This window comes from Emys orbicularis, chromosome 12 (assembly GCF_028017835.1).
Source record: "Emys orbicularis isolate rEmyOrb1 chromosome 12, rEmyOrb1.hap1, whole genome shotgun sequence".
In the NCBI taxonomy this organism is placed as follows: Eukaryota; Metazoa; Chordata; order Testudines; family Emydidae; genus Emys; species Emys orbicularis.
Window position 1 is genome coordinate 34,771,834 of NC_088694.1, and position 20,704 is coordinate 34,792,537.

At 45.0% G+C, this 20,704-nt stretch overlaps 2 protein-coding genes and 1 pseudogene across 2 annotated transcripts in view; all 3 read right to left on the minus strand.

Annotated features, from left to right (window-relative positions):
- Window positions 1-20,704, minus strand: part of LOC135886051 (cytosolic phospholipase A2 gamma-like) — a 979,292-nt gene that overhangs the window by 325,673 nt on the left and 632,915 nt on the right.
- LOC135885978 (olfactory receptor 5AR1-like) lies at window positions 2,653-3,646 on the minus strand. Its single transcript, XM_065413874.1, has one exon. The coding sequence runs from the start codon at window positions 3,595-3,597 to the stop codon at window positions 2,653-2,655; it is 945 nt and encodes a 314-aa protein (XP_065269946.1). The 5' UTR covers window positions 3,598-3,646.
- LOC135886864 (olfactory receptor 6M1-like) lies at window positions 10,611-11,596 on the minus strand (annotated as a pseudogene).

The following is a 20,704-nucleotide window of genomic DNA, read 5'->3' on the forward strand; positions in this document are numbered from 1 at the left end:
GCTCAATATAAGGGGAACGGGGGACATTTAATGGCCAGTGCTATACAGGCCAGACAGTAGGCTGTACGGGTCCTCTCTGGCCATAAAACCTATGAAGATCCAAGTCTGTTTACACAGGTCCTGGAACGTAGCTGTGTGACTCCTAATCTGGATTTAATGTTTGACTCCTGTTTGGTTTTGTCTTTTCCATCCCATCTGAAAGAGCCGTCAGGATGTCAGGCCTTGGGATCTGTGTGGCGCAGATAATCTGACATGAGCTTGAAACTACAAAGTGTAAATGGGATGAGAAGAAAGGGCAGGTTGCACAGGAGTCAGTCTGCATGTGCTGATTGCCCTGGCTTGGCTGCCTAAAGAACAGACCAGAAGACTCACTGGAGTTTTATTAATCCAACAAGAATATGAAGATAAAACAGAAACCACGTGAAGAAAAGTGAATCTGGCATCGGTGAGACAAGACTAAGTTTAGTCTCTGACCACCAGGTTGGAAACCAAGAGGGCAATTGGAATGAGGGACAGGACACACCCGTTTGGCAAGGCGTAGCTGGTGACACAAAGTTGGAATAAAATGGAGAATGATTGTGGTTTGTTACATGTTGGTGTGTCAATAGAGCATGAGGGAGCTAGGAACACCACTGACCTGGGGACCTAATTCTCTCCCATTGTCTCCAATGAAGTGATACCAATTTACAGCAGCTGGGGATCTGGCCCATTGACTCCAGTGTAGCTACTCCTGATTCACAAAAGCTACTGATTGGGTCCATTGACCCCAATGGAGCTATGACAAATACCCACCAACTGGTTCTAACAATTGACCCCAACGGGGCTGTGATTGATTCATACCAGCTGGGGTCTGGCCCATTGATTCCAATGGGGCTATGGCTGATTCCCACCAGCTGGGGTCTGGCCGATAGACTATAAGGCCAGGAGAGAGCATTCGGCACATGCTCCCTGACCTCCGGCACATCCTAGGCCAGAGAACCTTCTCCTTGGCTCCTGCACTGAGCCCAGCTCCACGTGTTAAAACAATAACATTCGTTTCTGGGATTTGACGTTAAGGAAGGACCAGAGACAAAGAGATGGAACTAGCAGAAGAAGTACTGGATCCAACCGTAAGGTGTGAAACACCCCAGCTAAGTGAGTCGATATTGCAGTCACAGCCAAGATTCTCCCCCCAGAATATTGCTATCACCACAGGGATCGCATCACACACCTAACGGGTCACTGATGTACAAGTGCCCAGTGCCAAACCCCCCCTTCCTCAAAGTTACAGTCACAGGAACCTTGCAATAGGTCCACCCAGAGAGTCGTTACGGGCATTGGACAGGACAGACAATCAGCTGTATGGGGCAGGAGCCTTCTTTTAATTCTGTCTGTGCAGTACCCGGCACAATGGGGTTCCGGGTCCATTACTCTGGTCACTGGGGCTACAAATTAACGATGAAATAATAATAATCTATTCTCAATTATCAGCTACCCATAATTATTGGTCATTAAGTCCTCTCTGGATAGGCTAGCCATAGAGATAGCAAAAATTATTTCACCCAACCATTTTAGCAAGGAGCAAAAGGGGTGTTTAACCAAATCAGGAATGTTTTCAGGAAAATATCATTTTTGTGGACAATTTCCAGTTTTCCATTGAAAACGCGGAAACTGAACGTTTTGCAATTTTTGGAAAAAATGCCTGTTTAAACAACTCTGTTTTCAAAAACAATATTTTTTTTTAGCATAAATGTTTTTAAAAGCAATCATTTTTACCAAAACCTGAACATTTTAACCAAAACCTGAAACATTTTACCTAGAACAGTTTTTGAAACTGAACATTTTTACCAAACAGTAGATGCTTTTACCAAAAACTGAAACATTTCACCCAAAATGCTTTCTGAAACTGACGATTTTTATCAAACACTGGATGTTTTAATTAATAACTTAATATTATTACAAATAACTATTTTTGAAAAAAAATGGGGTTTATTTTTGTTGCAAAAAACCCTAAAAGATTTTTGTGGGATTTTTTTGTACAAAACAAAGCTTTTATTTATTTATTTATTTATTTATTTATTTAATGTGAAAATAATTGGCATTTTTCAACCAGTTCTGAGATTTCAGCAATTAACAAAACAGCTTCATAACAGGAGATGATATACATAGACTATGGATATATCACTGTGGGGTCCTTGAGAAGCCTCTTGGATGGAGGTTTCCCAGGTCCAAATTTCAAGCAAGCGAAGCAGGAGTGTTTGTCATGACTCTGTTACCCTTCTTTCTCCTAATGGGAAAATGACTCAGAAATTGTTGACTTTTTGTCTAAAAACTGAAAATGGACTTCTTTTCATTTTTTAAAGTTTTTCAGCAAAGAAAAAAAAAATTTTATGCCCCAAACTCAAAATTATTACACACAATATTGCTGAAAACTGAAAAATATTCAGACAAACTCAGAAAAAAACCTTTCTGATTTGGCAACTGAAAAAACAATTCCTTCCACACACACCCACACCCACACACACCCACCCACACACGCATTTTCCTTTCAACTGGGTGTGGAACCCAAGAGTCCTGACTCCCACCCCCCTGCTCTCCCAACTAGACTCCCAGAACCAGAGACAGAACCCAGGAATCCTGGCTCCCAAGCCAGTGCACCTGTCCTTCACCTACCTAGCTCCTAGCCAGGGCATTTCGGAGTGCCCCTTTCACATCCTTGTTCCTCAGGCTATAGATGATGGGGTTGAGCATGGGGGTGACGATGCCATAGAGCACAGGCAGTGCCCGGTCCTGCTCCTGCGAGTAGGTGGAGTTGGGGCGGATGTAGGTGAAGATAATGGTGCCAAAGTAGAGGCTGACCACGGTCAGGTGGGAGGCGCAGGTGGAGAAGGCCTTGAGACGCCCTTCCCTCGTACGGATCCTGAGAATGGCCATCACAATGTACACATAGGACACCAGGGTCCCCAGGAAGGAGCCTAAGATCACTGCACCCCCCAAGGCGAAGGTGACAGCCTGGTTGGCCTGGGTGTCAGAGCAGGAGAGCTGGAAGAGTGGGGGGATGTCACAGAAGAAGTGATGGAGGATGTTGCCCCGGCAGAAGGACAGGATGGACATCAGGGATGAGTGCACGGCTGAGTTGGTCAAGCCCATGACCCAGGCAGCTGCAGCCAGCAAGGCACACAGCCGCCGGCTCATGAACGCGCCATAGTGTAGCGGGTGACAGATGGCCACGTAGCGGTCATAGGCCATGACCCCCAGTAGCAGGCACTCGATCCCCCCAAAGGAGATGAAGAAGAACATCTGGGAGAGGCAACCGGCCCATGAGATGGACTTGTCCCGCGACAGGTAATTGGCCAGCATCTTGGGTACGGTGGAGCTGGTGTAGCCGATGTCCACCACGGAGAGGTTTCCCAGGAAGAAGTACATGGGCGAGTGGAGCCGGGAGTCCAGGCTGACCAGCAGTAAGATGAGCACATTGCCCATCAGGGCCACCAGGTAGATGGCTGTGAAGACCCCAAAGAGGATGAGCTGCTCCGCTGGGTTGCTGGAGAGACCGAGGAGGATGAATTCGGTCACTGAGGTGTTGTTCTCCCTCCCCATCGGCTCCAGGGGGTTCATCCCCTGCAGGCAAAGGAAGGGCAGTGGTGTGAGAGTTGGGTCCAGACATTTACCCTCCTTGTGAGCAGAACTGTAAAGAGTGAGGGAAAGTCCCTACGCTGTCACAGCAACCTACACTAATAGCGGTGGGTGGGAAAGGATACGTAAGGGAGACAGAGATGGAATTAGCTCCAACAAAAGGCCTCCTGGTGTCCCTCAAGGCCTGTGACAAGCTCATGTCTGGGAAACAAGAGGGGCGTGGGGCCGGAAATCAGTGAAACAAAACTGAGTGTTGGAAACTAGGCCTAACTAGGGTACAAAGCAGTGGGGGAGGGGCCGTTCTGCCCACTACTCCCTTTGGGGCCCTTCACGACAAAGACTCTGGGGGGAAATGAGGAAGTACAGATGGGGGCTACTGGAATGAGATTCACCATCGGGGCTGCTCCCGCCCAACCCTGGGACTGCGGGTCTTCGTCATCCTGATCCTGAGACATGTCCTGGCCAGCCCGGGCTGGAGAAAGGACCCAGATGACATCATCACCCCCTGCCTGCTCCAGAGAACCCCAAACACCACCTAGGATGAAACGGGATGGACTTTAACAGCAGCAGCTCTGACAACAGCAGCTCGAGCCCATCCCAGCTCACTTCTCTCCCCCCGAGGTTTGTTATCACCAGCTCGGATACCATCTCAGGGACTGGTGGTGGGGGGGAGGGTTCCTCCCCAGACTATCCCAGTGCCAGGGAAAGGGAATTAGGGGTGTTGTGCAAACGACTGCTGGATTTAATGCTTCACAGTTCAAAGGTTTGGGTTTTTCCCCCTCCTGTCCTGTAGTGTTAATAGAAGGTTAAGGGCTGTTTCGAGGCATGTTTGCCATGGCACTGAGCAGGGGGAGGTCTCTGGGTCCCATTCCCTGCCCCTCATTTAACATTGGCTAGTGCTGGACGGGGACTGGGCTCTGTTAGCACCTTGACCCATTTACTCCATCTACATTCACACAATAGGGGCCACCAGCCAGGGAGCTGGCGGGGCCCTTAGGAGACCCAGCCTGCATTCCCTGCGCTGCCATACAGTGACTCAGGGCCAGACCTGCAGAGATGTTTAAAGGCCAGATTGCAAAGGCATTTGGGCATCTAATGGGATTTTCAAACCACTGAGACGCCTGCACCATTGAAAGCAGAGGGTGTTAGGTACCTAGATGTGCCAGAAACTCTCACCAGGCACCGAAACACTGTAATAAATGCAGCTTCTCGTGCTCAGTTGGAACTGGATAAAAAAAATTGGGAAAACTGTTTTCTGTGAACATACATGTCATTTTGTCCAAACCAAACTGTTTCCTGGCATTGGAACGGTTCCAACGAAAACTGTCACTGGGAAGGTTTCTCAGCTCCAGGGGGGAGTTTTGGGTGATAAGGAGATGCCAGAACAGGCAAGGAGTTGGGGCACTTTCCTGGGGTAGAGGAGACCCAGCTACAAGTCTCTGCTCTGTCTAGGGATGGAACCTGGGAGTCTTGATTTCCAGCTCCCCAACTCTAACCTATGAGATCCCTCTCCCCTCCTGGAGCCAGGGATAGAACCCAAGAGTCCTGGCTCCCCATCCCTCTTACTCTACCCCTAAACCCCACTCCCGTCCCGGAGCCAGGGCTAGAACTGCACCCCACTGGACCCCACTCCTCTCTGAATGCTAGCTATGTTATAACCGGGCACAGCAGAGAAGCCAGTTCTTCATGTTCTCGGTGTTGTTTCCCTTTGTTTTGCATTTGCTCATTCCCCATAAATATCTCATCAGTACCTGGGTCTTTCCCCTCTTGTTGCCCTGGCTATGGCTCTAATACTGAGCTGCTGCTCAGCTGGAACCCCAAAAGCTTTTTGGTTTGCAGTCTCCCTCTTAATTTGAAGTATGCAGAGAAGCTCTGGGAGGGGAGTGGGGTCTGTTGGTTGGGGGGGGGGTGTGTGGAAGCCAGAACTCCTGGGTTCTAGCCCCAATACTGGGAGGGGAGTGGGGTGGGGTCTAGTGGTTAGAGGACCGGGGGGGCAGGACTCTGGTGTTGTCTCTCAACTCTGGGAAGGGAATGGGGTCTAGTGGGTTAATGTGTGTGTGGAGGGATTGGAGCCAGGACTCCTGGGTTCTTTCTCAGCTCTGGGAGGGGAGGTGTGACAAGGAATAGTTGCTCCTCCTCAAGGATTCAGTGGCACTGGAAGAGCTGCCGGGACAGAGCCTGAGGCTGGAATAACACCGGCCATGAGCCCTGGTCTGCCCCCACCCACAGCTCTGCCGGTGCCCCTCAGTCCTGACTGGCAGCCCCAGCTGATCCGGCATGGCAGCTGGTGTGAAACTGGCTCCATGGACACATTGTGTAACCAGCTGGGACAGGAGCTCGCTGGGTGGCTGCAGTGTCCGGACCCCGGGTCTGTTCTGGTGCAGCAGAGAGCTGGGGGTTACCGGACTAGCGGGGTGAGTGGGCTGGATGACCCAGGGGTTAGATGTGATGGGAGAGGAGGCCTGATTGACCTCGGGGTGTGATGGGGGGCAGGGAATACCAGGATAGAGGGGCCGACGAGCCAGCCTTGTACGTACCTTCCTATGGCAGGAAATCGATCTGAGATACGAGCTTGCAATCCTCAGCCCATCCGTGCAGGAATGGCCTTCTTGTCACCTGGCGCCTGCCTCATTGTCTCCCTCCAGAGCTCGTCTGCCGTCCTGTCCTGATGAGAGCTTTGGGCAGCAAGCTCCTCCCTGCCCCTCTCCCACCAACAGCCCGGCCCCTGCTCTGTGCCCAGTGAAAGAGACAGCCCAGCTGGGGGGTGCTGGGCTCAGCAGATATTGCAGAGCCGTCTCCCGGGGAATCATCCTTTGTGCCTTACAGACGTCACTGCAGGCCATCCCCAGGGGGGACCAATTTGTCTCATACAACCGGCATCCTTGGCCGTGGAGGAGAGACACAGGATCAATGCCCATCTGAAACCAAACCAGAGCCAAGCCAGAGAGAATTGCAGTGTTTCATTCTCAGGTCCTCGGTTTACAGGCGTTGTGTCTCAGGAACCTCTGGGTCAAATGACTCCAAATTTGCCCCACTTACTGTAGCTCAGATGCGAAGGAAACATGGCAATTTTCAAGGCAATGTGATTCAGCATGTGGATTTTAGAGCACTGAGAAAAATCAGCTGTTAAGCAGTGAGCTCATGTCAGCCCCTAACTAATTCACAGGGGCAGATCCTCAGCGGGGGGAACTGAGATTTCAGAGGCTGATGTTTAGCCATGTTCCACATTGCAGAGGGTCACAAGGCAGCACTGGGCTGAGCTCTGCCTTAGCCCTGCTCTAGGGCCGTTCACAACTACTAAGGTCAAACTGTCTGCTGGTGGGAATCAGGGTCATTTCACCCAAATCAGTGGGAATTGGGTGTCTAAAGCCAGTCGTCAGCTCTGAAAAACCTGTTGAAGGCCCATCCAGCAAAAAGAAACGTTCTTTCCTATAAACTGATTTATTTTTAACAAAATGTATTTTTGTTGAAATATGGGAGTTCATAAAAAAAAAAATTAAAAAAATTATTTGGGATTTTTTTTAAGTTTTCTGAAAATGTTTCAAAACACAAGAGTATTAGGAAAATTCAGACAATTAAAAACTATTTGAAAATAAGAGAGTAAAAGGTAAAAATTTGGAGAAAGTAAGAAAACAAAATCTTTTTCACTTGTTTCCCATTGAAAAAAATTGGGAAAACATTAGCAAGTGAAATAAAATTGGGTTTTTTTTTGTTTTCTTCACATTTTCTCACTTTTTTAAAGTGCAAAAATGTCAAATAAAATGAGAGTGAATGCTACTGTCAAAACTTTTTACACTTTTTTATTTTTTTTAACTTAACAGAAAAAAAGTTGAAAATATTTTTTTCAAATCTAATAATGTCTTTCTGAAGGAAACAAGACAATATCTGTTTCTTTTAAAAATAAAGAAAATGGCATTTTGAATTTTTTTGTGTGGGGCAGGAACTGTGGGGGGCAGGGGTGAAATTTTTCCAAATTTGTTCATTTCCTTGCAAAATGTTGCATGGAAAAATAGTTTCTGAGCAGCCCTGCTCTAGCTAGACTGAGCAACTTCTCTTGCTGTCTCTCGGCCCCATACAGATTCTGCACTGGTGTGACGATGTCTGTTAGGGGTAGGAGTTCACTATGCTTAGCCAGCATGCTTGGGTTTGGGGCCTGCTGCTCTTCCCTGATGGAGTTGGGGATCAGTGAATTCAGTGACTCACATGCAACCGCCTTACCTCAGTCTGGTTGATTTTAACAGTAGAAACAAAGCATTTTGAAAAAGGTGTTTAAAACCACACAGTCTGGCTCAGCCAAATCCCTCCCATGACTTGATGGGCACCTAGGCAGGCCTGGCTTATTCAGATACCCCCAGCAGGTCCCCATGTGTCAGTCTGGTTCCCCCAAACCCGTTTCTTGGTAGGGGGTCCCTTTGGAAACCCCTCCAGTCCTTCAGTTCTGCTGCCTTCCTGGGCTTTGGCCCTGCTGGATGCAAGTTGGCTGCCGAGGTTAAATCTTCCCAGCCAACAGCCCAGGCATGGTCCCTTCCCCACCTTCTAGCGTTTGCCCAGGACTGTCCCTCGCTCTTCCTGCTTGTTTGTCCATCCATCGCAGCAGCGTTATAGGGTAAACAACCGGCAAGCAGGGCCCCATGGTGCACCCAGCCCCACATCTGCTCTTTGTCCATCCCACAAACTCAGCCTGGGGGCAGCTGTCCCAGTATGGAGGTGCCTTGTGCTGGTGGAGCTCATTCCTCTTCACAAAGGGAGATAGCTACACTGGCTGGGACTGTTCTCCGGGTGCCCAAGGCTGTGAGTCCCCTTGTAATTCTCCCTGCCTCCCATGAGAGGGAGACCTGCCAGCTCCCCAAGCAGGGCCGGCTCCAGGGTTTTTGCCACCCCAAGCAGCACAAAAAAAAAAAAAAAAAAAGAGCCGGCACTTCGGTGGCAATTCGGCGGGAGGTCCGAATTGCCGCCCCCCTCCCCTCTGGAGTGGCCGCCCCAAGCACCTGCTTGCTAAGCTGGTGCCTGGAGCCGGCCCTGTCCCCAAGGCCAGCCAAACAACCTCCTCTGGGCTCTGCCAGCCCTCACTCTGCCTGGCAGGTTAGCAATAGGTGCACCCTACTACCCGAGCCTCACTGGAGTGTTCCCCTGCAGCATCCAGCCCCTTTTCCAGGGGACACTCACAGAAACACCAGAGCTACTGTCCCCAGGGAGCCACGCACAACTCAGGTTGTCTGATTCAGCTCAGCTCTTCGGACAATCCCGCAGCTCTGAGAGCTAGTTATGGGGGAAACAATCAGACATTTATTGTCAGAAGTCAAGACTCAGGAGCTAGTGAGTGAGGCCAATGGAAACAGAAGGGTTCCATGTCAAACAAAGTTAATACACGCATCCTAGAGACTAGACCTTGACGGATCCCACCCCAAGCCTTGGGCAGCGTCTCCAACCAAGGCTGGCTGGGATTCCATTCTCACAAATGCAAATGAGCTGTCCGATTACAGCCTAAGTGCTGTCCCCCAGCTGTAGAACAATGAAAACTCATAATCTGCTGAACATTATTGTCCGGGTAAAATATGTGTGGCAACATTGTATGTAAAGTTATAAGACTCTACTGTATAACACTGCTGTAACATATTCCAAAGTTAGAAAGGTTGGCCCAAACCAGTTTTTCAGGGACAAAGATACACTGGCACCCCAGACAGGTATCAACAAAGTCAAGTGGGCTATCACTTAGTTAAGTGACCATTCTTTGGCTGGAAGAAGGGTGTGAGTGATAACTTTACATATTCACAATGAAAACAGCCAGAGGTCCCATGTAAACAGACTGGCTGTCACCTGAACCCCAGCTGGAGATAATCCTCAAAGAGGGGAGAAGGATACAAGAATGGAGGACACACACAACACAAATCACCTCTCTCCTCCCATCTCTACGCACAGCAGCTACAATGCTTGAAAGACAAAGGAAACATCTTTGAACTGGGGAAGGAGTTTTAGCTGGGAGGCTTTTCAGCCAGTACACACCTCTGTATGCTTATAGGGAGATAAAACCTTTCGCTTTTAAGTTCACTTAGCATGTTATGTTAGGCCTTTAGCTTGCATTTTATCTTTTTATTTGCGTTGTAAGGAATTCTGACTTTTATGCCTCATTACTTGTAATCACTTAAAATCTATCTTTCTAGAGTTAATAAACTTGTTTTTATTGTTTTATCTAAACCAGCGTGTGTTTGGATTGATGTGTTAGGAATCTCCACTTGAGATAACAATGTTTGTGCATATCATTTTCCATTGATGAAATGACAGACTTTATATGAGCTTGTATAGTCCAGTGGGTGCTGGGCAGTAGAAGACGCACATTTCTGGGGGAAGGTCTGGGAATTTGCTGCTGTCTCCCTGTATGTAATTCATAAGTGCCTGGCTATAGCACTCATACAGTATAGCTGGGAGTGATTTTTGCATGCTAGAGTGAACTAGCCAGGAGTGGAAGCTAACACAGCAAAGCAGTGTAAAAGGCGCCCCAGGCTGGAATATTGACGGGACACAACCATCCAGCAGTCCAAATTGTACCCTGGGGAGTGTCACAGTGAGTGACTAAAACACTTTTGAAAATGGGACTTTGGCTTCTAAGTCATTTAGTTGATTTTAATAGGCAGCAGGTTTAAAACAAACAAAAGGAAGTATTTCTTCACACAATGCATAGTCAAGATGTGGAACTCATTGCCAGAGGATGTTGTGAAGGCCAAGACCATAACAGGTTTCAAAAAAGAACTAGCTAGATTCACGGAGGATAGGTCCATCAATGGCTATTAGCAGGATGGGCAGGGATGGTGTCCCTAGGCTCTGTTTGCCAGAAGCTGGGAATGGGCGACAGGGGATGGATCATTTGATGATTACTTGTTCTGTTCATTCCCTCTGGGGCATCTGGCATTGGCCACTGTCAGAAGACAAGAAACTGGGCTAGACGGACCTTTGGTATGACCCAGTCTGGCCATTCTTATGTTCTTATTTTGAAAATTTTACCTCTCACTTTTTACACAATTTCCCATCTTAGAAACCCAGTGGGGCTCCTTGATGGAATACAGATTCCTCTTGAGGGAGTCTCTCAAGGCCTCTTTGATCTTCTTGTTCCTCAGGCTGTAGATGAATGGGTTCAGTAATGGCATCACCACAGTGTTCAGGACGTTGGCCACTTTGTTGAGGTCCAAGGAATGGCTTTTCCTGGGTTGGACATAGATGAAGATGGAGCCCTCATAAAAGAACATCCCCACAATAATGTGTGAGGTGCAGGTGGAGAAGGCCTTCTGGCGGCCTTTGGGAGAGGGGATCCTGAGCACTGTAGTGATGATGAAGGTGTAGGATACCACCATCACTAGGAGTGATCCCAGGAGAAGCAAGGCTGACACAGCGAATTCCACCGCCTTGACGGTCCATGTGTCAGAGCAAGAGAGCTTGAGCAACGGTGTCATGTCGCAGAAGAAGTGGTTGATGACATTGGGGCCACAATATGGCAGTCGGGCCACCAAGATGGTGGGAAGAAGCAAGGCCAGGAACCCCCATATCCATGAGGCAGCCACTAGCCGTAAGCAGGCGTGAGTGCTGATGAGGGTGTCATATTGCAGTGGGTAGCAGATGGCCAAGTAGCAGTCGAAGGACATGACAGTGAGGAAGAAAAACTCTGTAGAGCCTACCAGGAAGTAGAAGTAGGCCTGGGCAATGCAGCTGGTGAAGGAAATGGTGTTCCTCTCACTCACCATGTTGGCCAACATCTTGGGCATGACCGTACTGGTGAGTAGGACGTCCAGGAGGGAGAGGTTGGAATGAAGAGGTACATAGAGGTGCGGAGGCGATAGTCAGCCCAGACCAATGCCATTATGAGGAGGTTGCCCATCAAGGTGACCACATAGGAGCTAAGGAAGGCTATGAAGAGGGGGCCTTGGAAGCTATGGATGCCAGGGAATCCCAGGAGGATGAATTTGGTCACAGATATGTTCTGGTTCTTCATTGTTACCTCTGCAGGAAGTGCTCACCTGCGGGGGGGGGGGGGGAGAAGAGAGAGAGGGAAAAAGACAACAAAATGAGAGGAGAGAGAGAGAGAGACAGAGAAAGGGACAGAGAGAGATGCCTCCTAATTTTGTTGTTGGTGGTGCCCTCAAGTCCCAAACTATAAGAGCCAGATATTGAGTACTGATCAGTACAGATGGTCGGGAATTCTGAATGAAACAAATTCATTTGTCCCACGGGAAGTTTCAAACTGATTTAAACTGAACATTCTTGTTTCGAATTGGCATTTAAGAGCCAAGTGAACATTTTAATTTCATTTTGATTGAAAATGCCGCATACTTTTTTTTCATTTTCATTTTTTTTAAAAAAGACCTTTTAGTCAGTTTTCCCCAAAAAATTGATTCAAAATGAAAACGAACTCCTGTAGGAAAACCAAAATAAGACATTTTCCCATGGAAAATATTGGTTTTGATGAACATGTATTTTTCAACAGGAAAACTTTTCCGCACGCCTTTTTTTTCTTTGACCAGATCTAGTGCTAAGTATGCGCATCTGCCGTTGAATTAAGTTGAAGTTTTGAGTGTTTAGTACTTCTGAATATCAGGCTCTTAGTAGTGGGCAAAAGGGCTCAGAAGACAGAGCAGTTCTCCTCCACCACCACACAAACTATCCTGCCAATGTAGCTCAACCATAGCTAATAGGATGGCCTCTACAGGTGAGAAGGTAACTGCAATCCAGTCACCATGTTTACACAGTCCTTGGCTTCCTTAAAAATGCTCTATCAGTAATGGTCAGGTTTATCAACACCCAACCCCTTTAGCTATGGATAGAACTGGGGCTTTTCCTGCCTTCCTAATTCAGGTCTGTAACTCTTAGATTGCAGAATCTGTTGGGTGGCTGGTGGGACAGGAGGCTGGTGGGACATAGCCCTTGTCTGAGTGAGACAGATGTTCAGAGAACACAAAATGCCTTCTCATTCTCTCTGTCATACAGACACATTTTGACACATAGCCCCGTCTCCATCTGTCAGGAGAGATCAGGATCCCATGGTGCTAAGTGCTGCACAAACACAGAACAAAAACAAAGCGGCCTGCCATAAAGAACTTACAATCTAAGGTTCCAATCCAACAAAGACCTATGAACGTGTTTAACTGGGCACTGTGAGTCATTCAATTGACTTCATTGGCTGGAAGAAGAGCTCTCTGTAAGCTCGAAAGCTTCTCTTCTAGCCAACAGAAGTGGGTCCAATAATATGTATTATTTCACTCACCTTATCTCTTAGATAGATAAATAGATATTTCAAATTATTCATGATATTCAGCATGCATTTCCCATTTCTTAATTTTGCCCCACTGCTTCTATTTCTCACCCTAAATAATTATTCCCCAGCTTGGTGTAGGCACAGTTCACTCATCAGATAAAAGGGTATAAAATATATCAAATGTACGGGAATGGAACTCACATTCCTGAAGATTAAAAGAAATCCAGTGTTATGCTTATGAGGCTATATTTTTTCTCCTTTTCAAAAGAGAGTTGCAAACAAACATACACTTAAGCTCCCAACTAAGAAAAGAAACAACAGCTTCAATGAGAAAAATATTTGAGCCAAATCTTGAAGTACTTAGTTTTATTCAGGCAAAGCTCTCAGTGATGGTCATGGGAGTTTTGATGGAGTAAAAGATGACTGGTGAGATAAAGAAAATGCTCTCATATTTGAGGAACAAACTGTAATAACATGTATAGTTTAGATACCACACTGATAGATTATTGATACAGAAAAGAGGATAGATAGATAGATAGATAATGTATCTCCTACCATCCTCCCAGTATTAAGATGCAACCAACCTGGCTCAGCCAATTTTGACCTCAGTTTCCATAGGCTGTGATCAAACAGAATTCTAAAAAGACTGATATGTGTGTCTTGTGGGAGGAATTAGTTCACACTCAGGGACCATTCCAGATCAGGAAGCTGAAGCGTTTGAAATGGGGCAGAGAAAGTATTCATACACTAGGAAGAAGATACTCAGAGCCAGGGGTTTAAAGGTATTTAAATCAATGGGTGTTAGGTGCCCAAGTGCTTTTGAAAATCCCATGAGGTGCTTAAATACCTTTGAAAATCTGGCTCTTAGATCCTGATTCTCCTCTGATTCACTGCGGTGTAAATCAGGAGTAACTCAACTGAAGTCAAAGGAATTTGATCAGTGTGAAACCAGTTTAATTGTGAGGAGGATCATGACTTCTATTATCCCAAGTGCTTTTGCTTCTAGATCTAGCAGCAAATCTTGGACTGTAAAAGTTGCCTTCAGGGAATTTCTCAGCCTAGGATGGGAATATAATATGTAATTCATGAGGTCACTTTGGGGTCTTAATAGTTCCTTTCTATACTTTCAAATACTGGGGTTTCAGTTAAACTTTTGCTCTTGAGAGACTTTAATTACTGAGAGACTTTAATAACAATATACAATACTTATAGATCACCATCCACTAACAATTGACCAGTGGAACTCACAGTCACAAGATAGCCTTGGAAGCAAGGAGATTAGTAGGAGATCCCCTTGGTCCAAACTCACCTGTGCGAGCCTTTCTGGCACAACCCTGTGTACCATGGTTGAGAGGGTCACTCTCTGTTGCCATGTAGACCTATCCCTTGGGACTAGCACATTAATGATAATAATATAGATTAAATGGGGGGACAATCAACACCAGATGAAACGGCACATTTGCTTAGACATCATTTGAGGCTGCTTAGTATAGAGCAGCCCCTGACTGAACCATGTTTACAGTATATTTCCAGTGGTTCTTGCCAACTCCAGGGGCAGAGTTAAGGTGATGGGGCTGTAGTACCTTGTTCTCAAAGGTATAGGGGCATTTGACATTCTAGAGGCCTATGAGACACTGCCAGTCAGCTTTAACTTTGTGTTAACAAAGTTTTATAGCAGTGAATAGTCTAACATTTGGATTGTAAGCTCTAAGGGGTAGAGATTTTCTACTGTATCTGCCACAATGGGGCCCTGGGCTCTAGACAATTAAGTACTAAAAATTAAGTACTACTTCCATTATATTGATGATGGAACTAAAAGATCGTGGGTGAAGTTCTCCTGAAAGACTCTGCAACCAATGATCATCACCTTAATCTTTTCCCTAATCTTCAAAGCCAATCATTGAACTGAGTCACAGAGAAGTGAGATGAATTGCCATGGTCACACAGTGAATCAGTGGTCCCGCTCCCGACCGCACCTCCTGGGGGTGGGGGCGGATACGGGTAAGGGGAGGGACATGACATGAAAAGTTTGGGGACCGCCGGAGTATATGATCACAGTGGTCTCATCTGGCCTTGAAATCTATGAATCTTTGAACTCCAGTAAACTCTGTTTAATTTCCAAAGCCTGTTGAGTTGGGGTTGCTAAAAAATAAACATGAACCAAATGAAAGACTTCATGAAACTTGCAATGCTTCCCCTTGTGACGGGATCCCCAAAGCTCTGAAATAGCAACTTCTTAGTTAAGCTCAAGGGGATTTCAGAGAGCCTTTGATGTTAGCACCAGTCTTAGTGAATGGGGCTGATATGGTATAAGGGGAAGATTTCTGGGGGTGTCTCCTCTTTGGAACCAGGTCCCCTTCCCTGGACTGTTGGGAGAAGATTCATCAGCTGTGAGCTTGGACTTCCCCTACCCATCCTCAATCATTTGGAGGTGAATGGAGACAGTGGTTAGCAGAGGGCTTGTCTGGGTGAGTAGATCGCTCCTTTTCACTCCCAAGGACCCCAGGGCTGGAGATGACAACTAGTGGAGCTCGTAAGTTCTGCTGAAGCAGAGTTACGCACCATTAGGGCTGAGAACAAAGCGTGGAATTTAGCAAACAAGGGAAATTGCCAAACATGTCTTTTTGTAAAGGTGGAGTTAATGTTCATTGAATATCAGTAATTCACTGGGATTACATCATAACAATTATCAATACTCTTCCCTCTGAGGGGCACTTTGAGGTTCATAAATGGAGACGAAGAACCTCACCACCCCTGTGACAGAATTTGTCCTCTTGGGCCTCACCCGAAGTCCTGAGCTGCAGCAATTCCTCTTCATCATCTTCTCCATAGTCTACCTGACAACCTGACTGGGAAACTTCACCATCATCACCACCGTGATCACTGGCCACCCCCATGTACTTCCTGCTGGCCAACCTGGCTTTCTTAGATTTCAGTGAGTCATCAGTAAATGCTCCAACATTGCTCTCAGGTCTCCTCACCCAGCATAAAACCATCTCCTTCAATAAGTGCATCCTCCAGATTTTCTTCTTCCACTTCATTGGAGATGCAATGTCATTATATACTTTTGAGCATGACACTTGATCGATACATGGCCATTTATAAACCGCTGGGGTACTCAACTATCATGAACCAAGGTGTGTGTGTGGGGCTAGTGGTGCTGGCATGGCTTGGTGGATTTGCTCACTCTGCTCACTCTTCCAATTACCATTCTGTAGTCCAAATGCCATTGACAGTTTCTGTTGTGATGTCCCACAGGTCATCAGACTGACATGCCTTGACAGTCATCTGGTCGAATAATGGGGTAGTGATCCTAATACTATTTATCATTCTGCTTATTTCCTACTCCGTCATCTTAGTCAAGATCAGGACATATGTCACAGAGTGGAAGCGCAAGGCTCTGTCCACCTCTGGGACCCAGATTATCATGTTGTGTTTACAAGTCATACCCAGTGTCTTCATCTACACTCAGCCCTTCAAACAGTTCACCCTGGACAAGGTCGTCTCGGTCCTTTACACTGTAATCACCCCAATGCTGAACCCAATGATCTACATGCTGAGAAATGCCGAGACGAAGAAGGCCATCCGGCGACTGATGAGCAGAATGCTGTTCTCACGGAGGGGAATAGAGACATAATTTGTCTTACGATGTACATTTGTGTTAAAAACTCTGATCTCCGTGATGTATCAGAGAGCAGATGTATGAGGCTTTAAAATGAGTCTGAGGTCAAAAGAGATCAAAGGGTGTGCACTCATGAGAATTTGTGCTCACAAATGTATAATGGACTGAGGCCCAGAACCTCCATATTAGTTAAAAAAAGCAGTCAGTGTGAATAAGACGTAGCTCCATGCCGGTAAATGGGCCAGATCCCCAGCTGGAGGAAATGGGAGCATCTCCCTAACTGGCTTCCATCAGATGGGGCTTTGACACTGAGAATTGCTAGCTGAAATTCTTCTAATAATGATTTCAAGTAATGAGAAATCCATGAAAATCAATATCTTCTCCGATAAAATATCTTTTAAATAAACTATGTATCATAATTAATGTACTGATTGTGGTGAAGAAATGGCTATAGATAGTTCCAATAGGGGAATACAGACTTTCTTGTGCTTTATAATGCCTGCACCTGTAACTTTCACTCCATGCATCTGAAGAAGTGGGTTTTTTTACCCACGAAAGCTTATGCCCAAATAAATCTGTTAGTCTTTAAGGTGCCACCGGACTCCTTGTTGTTGTTTTTGTGGATACAGACTAACACGGCTATCCTTGTGCTTTATGGCCCATTCTTTTTTCCCTTATACATATATACCACTTATCTGCATTTACCATATGACTTCATAGCAGAGTGGTTGAATAATACTGAGATCTTATCATCACAAGGAATTGGTTTAAATTTTTGTTACATAATATTTCCATTTCTGCCTCTTAACTTCATAAATTAACCTAAACTCATCTTCGTTAGCTTTTTCTACTAATTAGAATCTAAAAGTATAGTTATAAATAGGAAAGGGAGACATTTTTCCTTGGAATATTTTTAGCGTGTCCTTTTCACTGACAATATGTAAATAACATTTAAAAATAGTTTCACATATTTTCCAGATTTTTATTTTCAAGAAAAGAGGAAAGTTTCTTTCCTAGTTATATTTAGTTTTTAATTTTTCTACATTTCCTCCTTTTTTGCTCAGAAAAAAAGAAAGAAAGAAATGGAAATGTAGATAAAAGAAAATTACAAAATTTTACAATAAGAGGAAAACAGTTCTTTTTCAAAAATTTCAAAATAAAAATATTTTTGTAACTTTTCAAAGAATATTGTGATTTTTTTTCTTTCCCAACAAGTTATATATTTTCAATGTACTAAAGAGACTGCTCCTCAGTGAAAAATATTTAGTTAAAAATGGGCACTGCTTTCTGAAAAGACATACCCTCTATGTGTATCAAAATTGGATTTTCAGATCCAAAAATGAGTTATATCTGTTTATACTCCTGTATGACCTCCTAACCAACCCAGCCTTAAGAGAAGAGCTACAAGCTACTTCTGGCAGTAACATCTTTAGTGCACATCCCTCTCTGAGGCACATCCCATCACAAGTGTAGGCAGGGAGAGTTCATCCTGCTGGCTTCTATGAATCCCATTTGTAGGAACCTACCTCTCCCCATCAGATAGGGAGCCTACACACCAAATTCAGTCTTGGTGAATTGGAAAGATTTTTAAGGGTCTAAAAGCCAGAGTCCCATTGGGAATCAAGCCTTAAGATCCATAACTGTTTAAAATCAGCTTACTTCACACAGAGGCACAGAGGCTGGAATATTCAAAGGACCGGGGGGGTGGGGGGGACTCAGACATCAAACTCCCAGCAAAGTTCTATGGGAATTGGGCCCCTAGCTTCCCCTCTCTTGAAAATCCCAGACTGGGGGATGGGGTGAGTTACCCATGGTCACAGAGGATGGCCACAGCAAGGCAGAAATGAAATCCCTCTCCCCTCAGCCTTTGGCAATAAACATGAGTGAGAAAAATCTATTTTTTACTTGTTCATTTATTTCATTTGTCATCAGAAAATTTCAAGTCAAATGAATTTTTTTCTTTAATTTTGAATCAAAATTTTCTTCCGTTGAAAGAAATGTCATGGTACAAAAAAAGGGGGGTTTGCTGGAATCAAAAGATTTGATGGGAAAATGTCATTTTTTATGAAAATTTGTGATGTTGCATGAGAAAAATTTCAAACTAAAATGAAACTTTTGCTTTCATTTGGATGTGTGCAGTGGTGTTGTAGCCCTGTCGGTCCCAGGTTATGGACAAGACAAGGTCAGTCAGGTCATATCTTTTATTGGACCAACTTTTGTTGGTGAAAGAGAGAAAGTTTGCTGAGTTAAAAAGCTAGTCTCTTTTACCAATGGAAGCTGGTCCAATAACAGATATTACCTCACCTGTCTTCTCTCACTCAGTTCATTTGGATACATTTCTTAAACTTCATACCCAGGAGTTCACAGTTGTTATCGGCTTGGTGAAATCTAATTATAGCGCATCCCACCATTTTGGGCAATCTGCCCTGTTTTGGACAGTCTGCCCTCACGTAGAAACTTACAGTCATGAGCCACTCCAGACAGCGTGACACCTCCATACAAGTAAAAAAACCCAAACGATTAGTGTAAATCAGACGTGGCTCCAGGAGGGTAAATGGGCCAGAACTGGTGGAAATGGACATGTCTTACTACATGGCTTCCATCACAAGGAATTGGTTTTAATTTTCTTACAGGACATTTCAATCTCTAATGTCACAGGTTAAACTAGATTTGTCTTTGGTTACCCTTTCTGCTAATCCTGATAAAAATACAATTATAAAGAGAGGATGCAAAGATGTTTTTGCTTTTGTTGGTTTTTTTAAATTGGCTTTTTTATTCATAATAGATAAATAACATTTAAAAAAAATCCCTTTGCACATTTTCCAGATCTCTAATTTAAAGAAAAATAAAAGAGCAAATAATTTTCCTAAATATATTTAGATTTTGGTTTTTTTTCACATTTACTCCTTTTTTCTCCCTAAGAAAAAAAGAAAGAAAAACGTTTAGATAAAAAGGAAACATTTATGGAAATTTTACTAGAAGAGAAAAAAACAGTTCTTTAAAAAATTTCAAAATAAAAATATTTTTGTAAATTTTCAAAGAATATTGTGATTCTTTTTTCTTTCCCAACGAGCTCTGTATTTTCATAATTTAAGTGCTAATGAGGCTGTTCTACACTGAAAAATATTAAGGATAACTGGGCACTTCTTCCTGAACAGTTCTACACTCCCTGTGTATCAGAATTAGATTTTCAGATCCAAAAATGAGTGATAACTATCTATAGACCTGTAAGATCTCCTGAACTAACACTGCTCCGAAAGAATAGCTGTAAGCTAGGTCTGACAGTAATAACTTTAAAAAACCCCACTGTCAATGCATTTCAGACCAGTTACACCTTTGTATAATGAATGAAGTCAACAGAAATATAAAAAAAATAAAGGAATGGTATTCAACAGAGGTGACAGAGAGTGAAGGGGGAGGATGGGGGATGCACAGCGGTCAGCAAGGGTGGGATGCGAAGGGTACAGGGTTGCAGAGGATCACTGAAAGCCGAGTGTGAAAGGGACGTGGTTGTAGAGGGATGTCTGAGGGGAGAGGTTGAAGGGTAACAGGACGCCCAGTGTTTAAGCTGGTCAGAGTGCTGTAAGGACGCCTCACTCTCTTTCCCTAACCTAATGACTCTCCAGAGTCATTGTGAATGACTGTGAATTGCCACTATGCATTGCAATATATACCCTCTGGCCTGGGTGACAGCGAGTATTGCTCTACTGCATGGTCAATCACGTGGTCACCTGAGATGTGGGAGACCCAAACTCAAGGTGCTGCTCTATTGGCTGTTTAATTATTTATAAAAAAATGTTGAACAGCTTCTAGAGGAGAGACTGAGAAGAACTCAACCCAGTCAATCCCAAAGCCCAGTGTCAGGAGTGTTTTCTTGTAACGGGGGAGAACATACAGAATAAGTACATGAGTAAATAAGGAAGTGTTATTTACTCCTGCTCATAATACAAGAAGTAGGGGTCACCCAATGAAATTAATAGGCAGCAGGTTTAAAACAAACAAAAGGAAGTATTTCTTCACACAATGCACAGTCAACCTGTGGAACTCCTTGCCAGAGGATGTTCTGAAGGCCAAGACTGTAACAGGGTTCAGAAAAGAACTAGATAAGTTCATGGAGAATAGGTCCATCAATGGCTATTAGCCAGGATGGGGAGGGATGGTGTCCGTAGCCTCTGTTTGCCAGAAGCTGGGAGTGGGCAACAGAGAATGGATCACTTGATAATTAC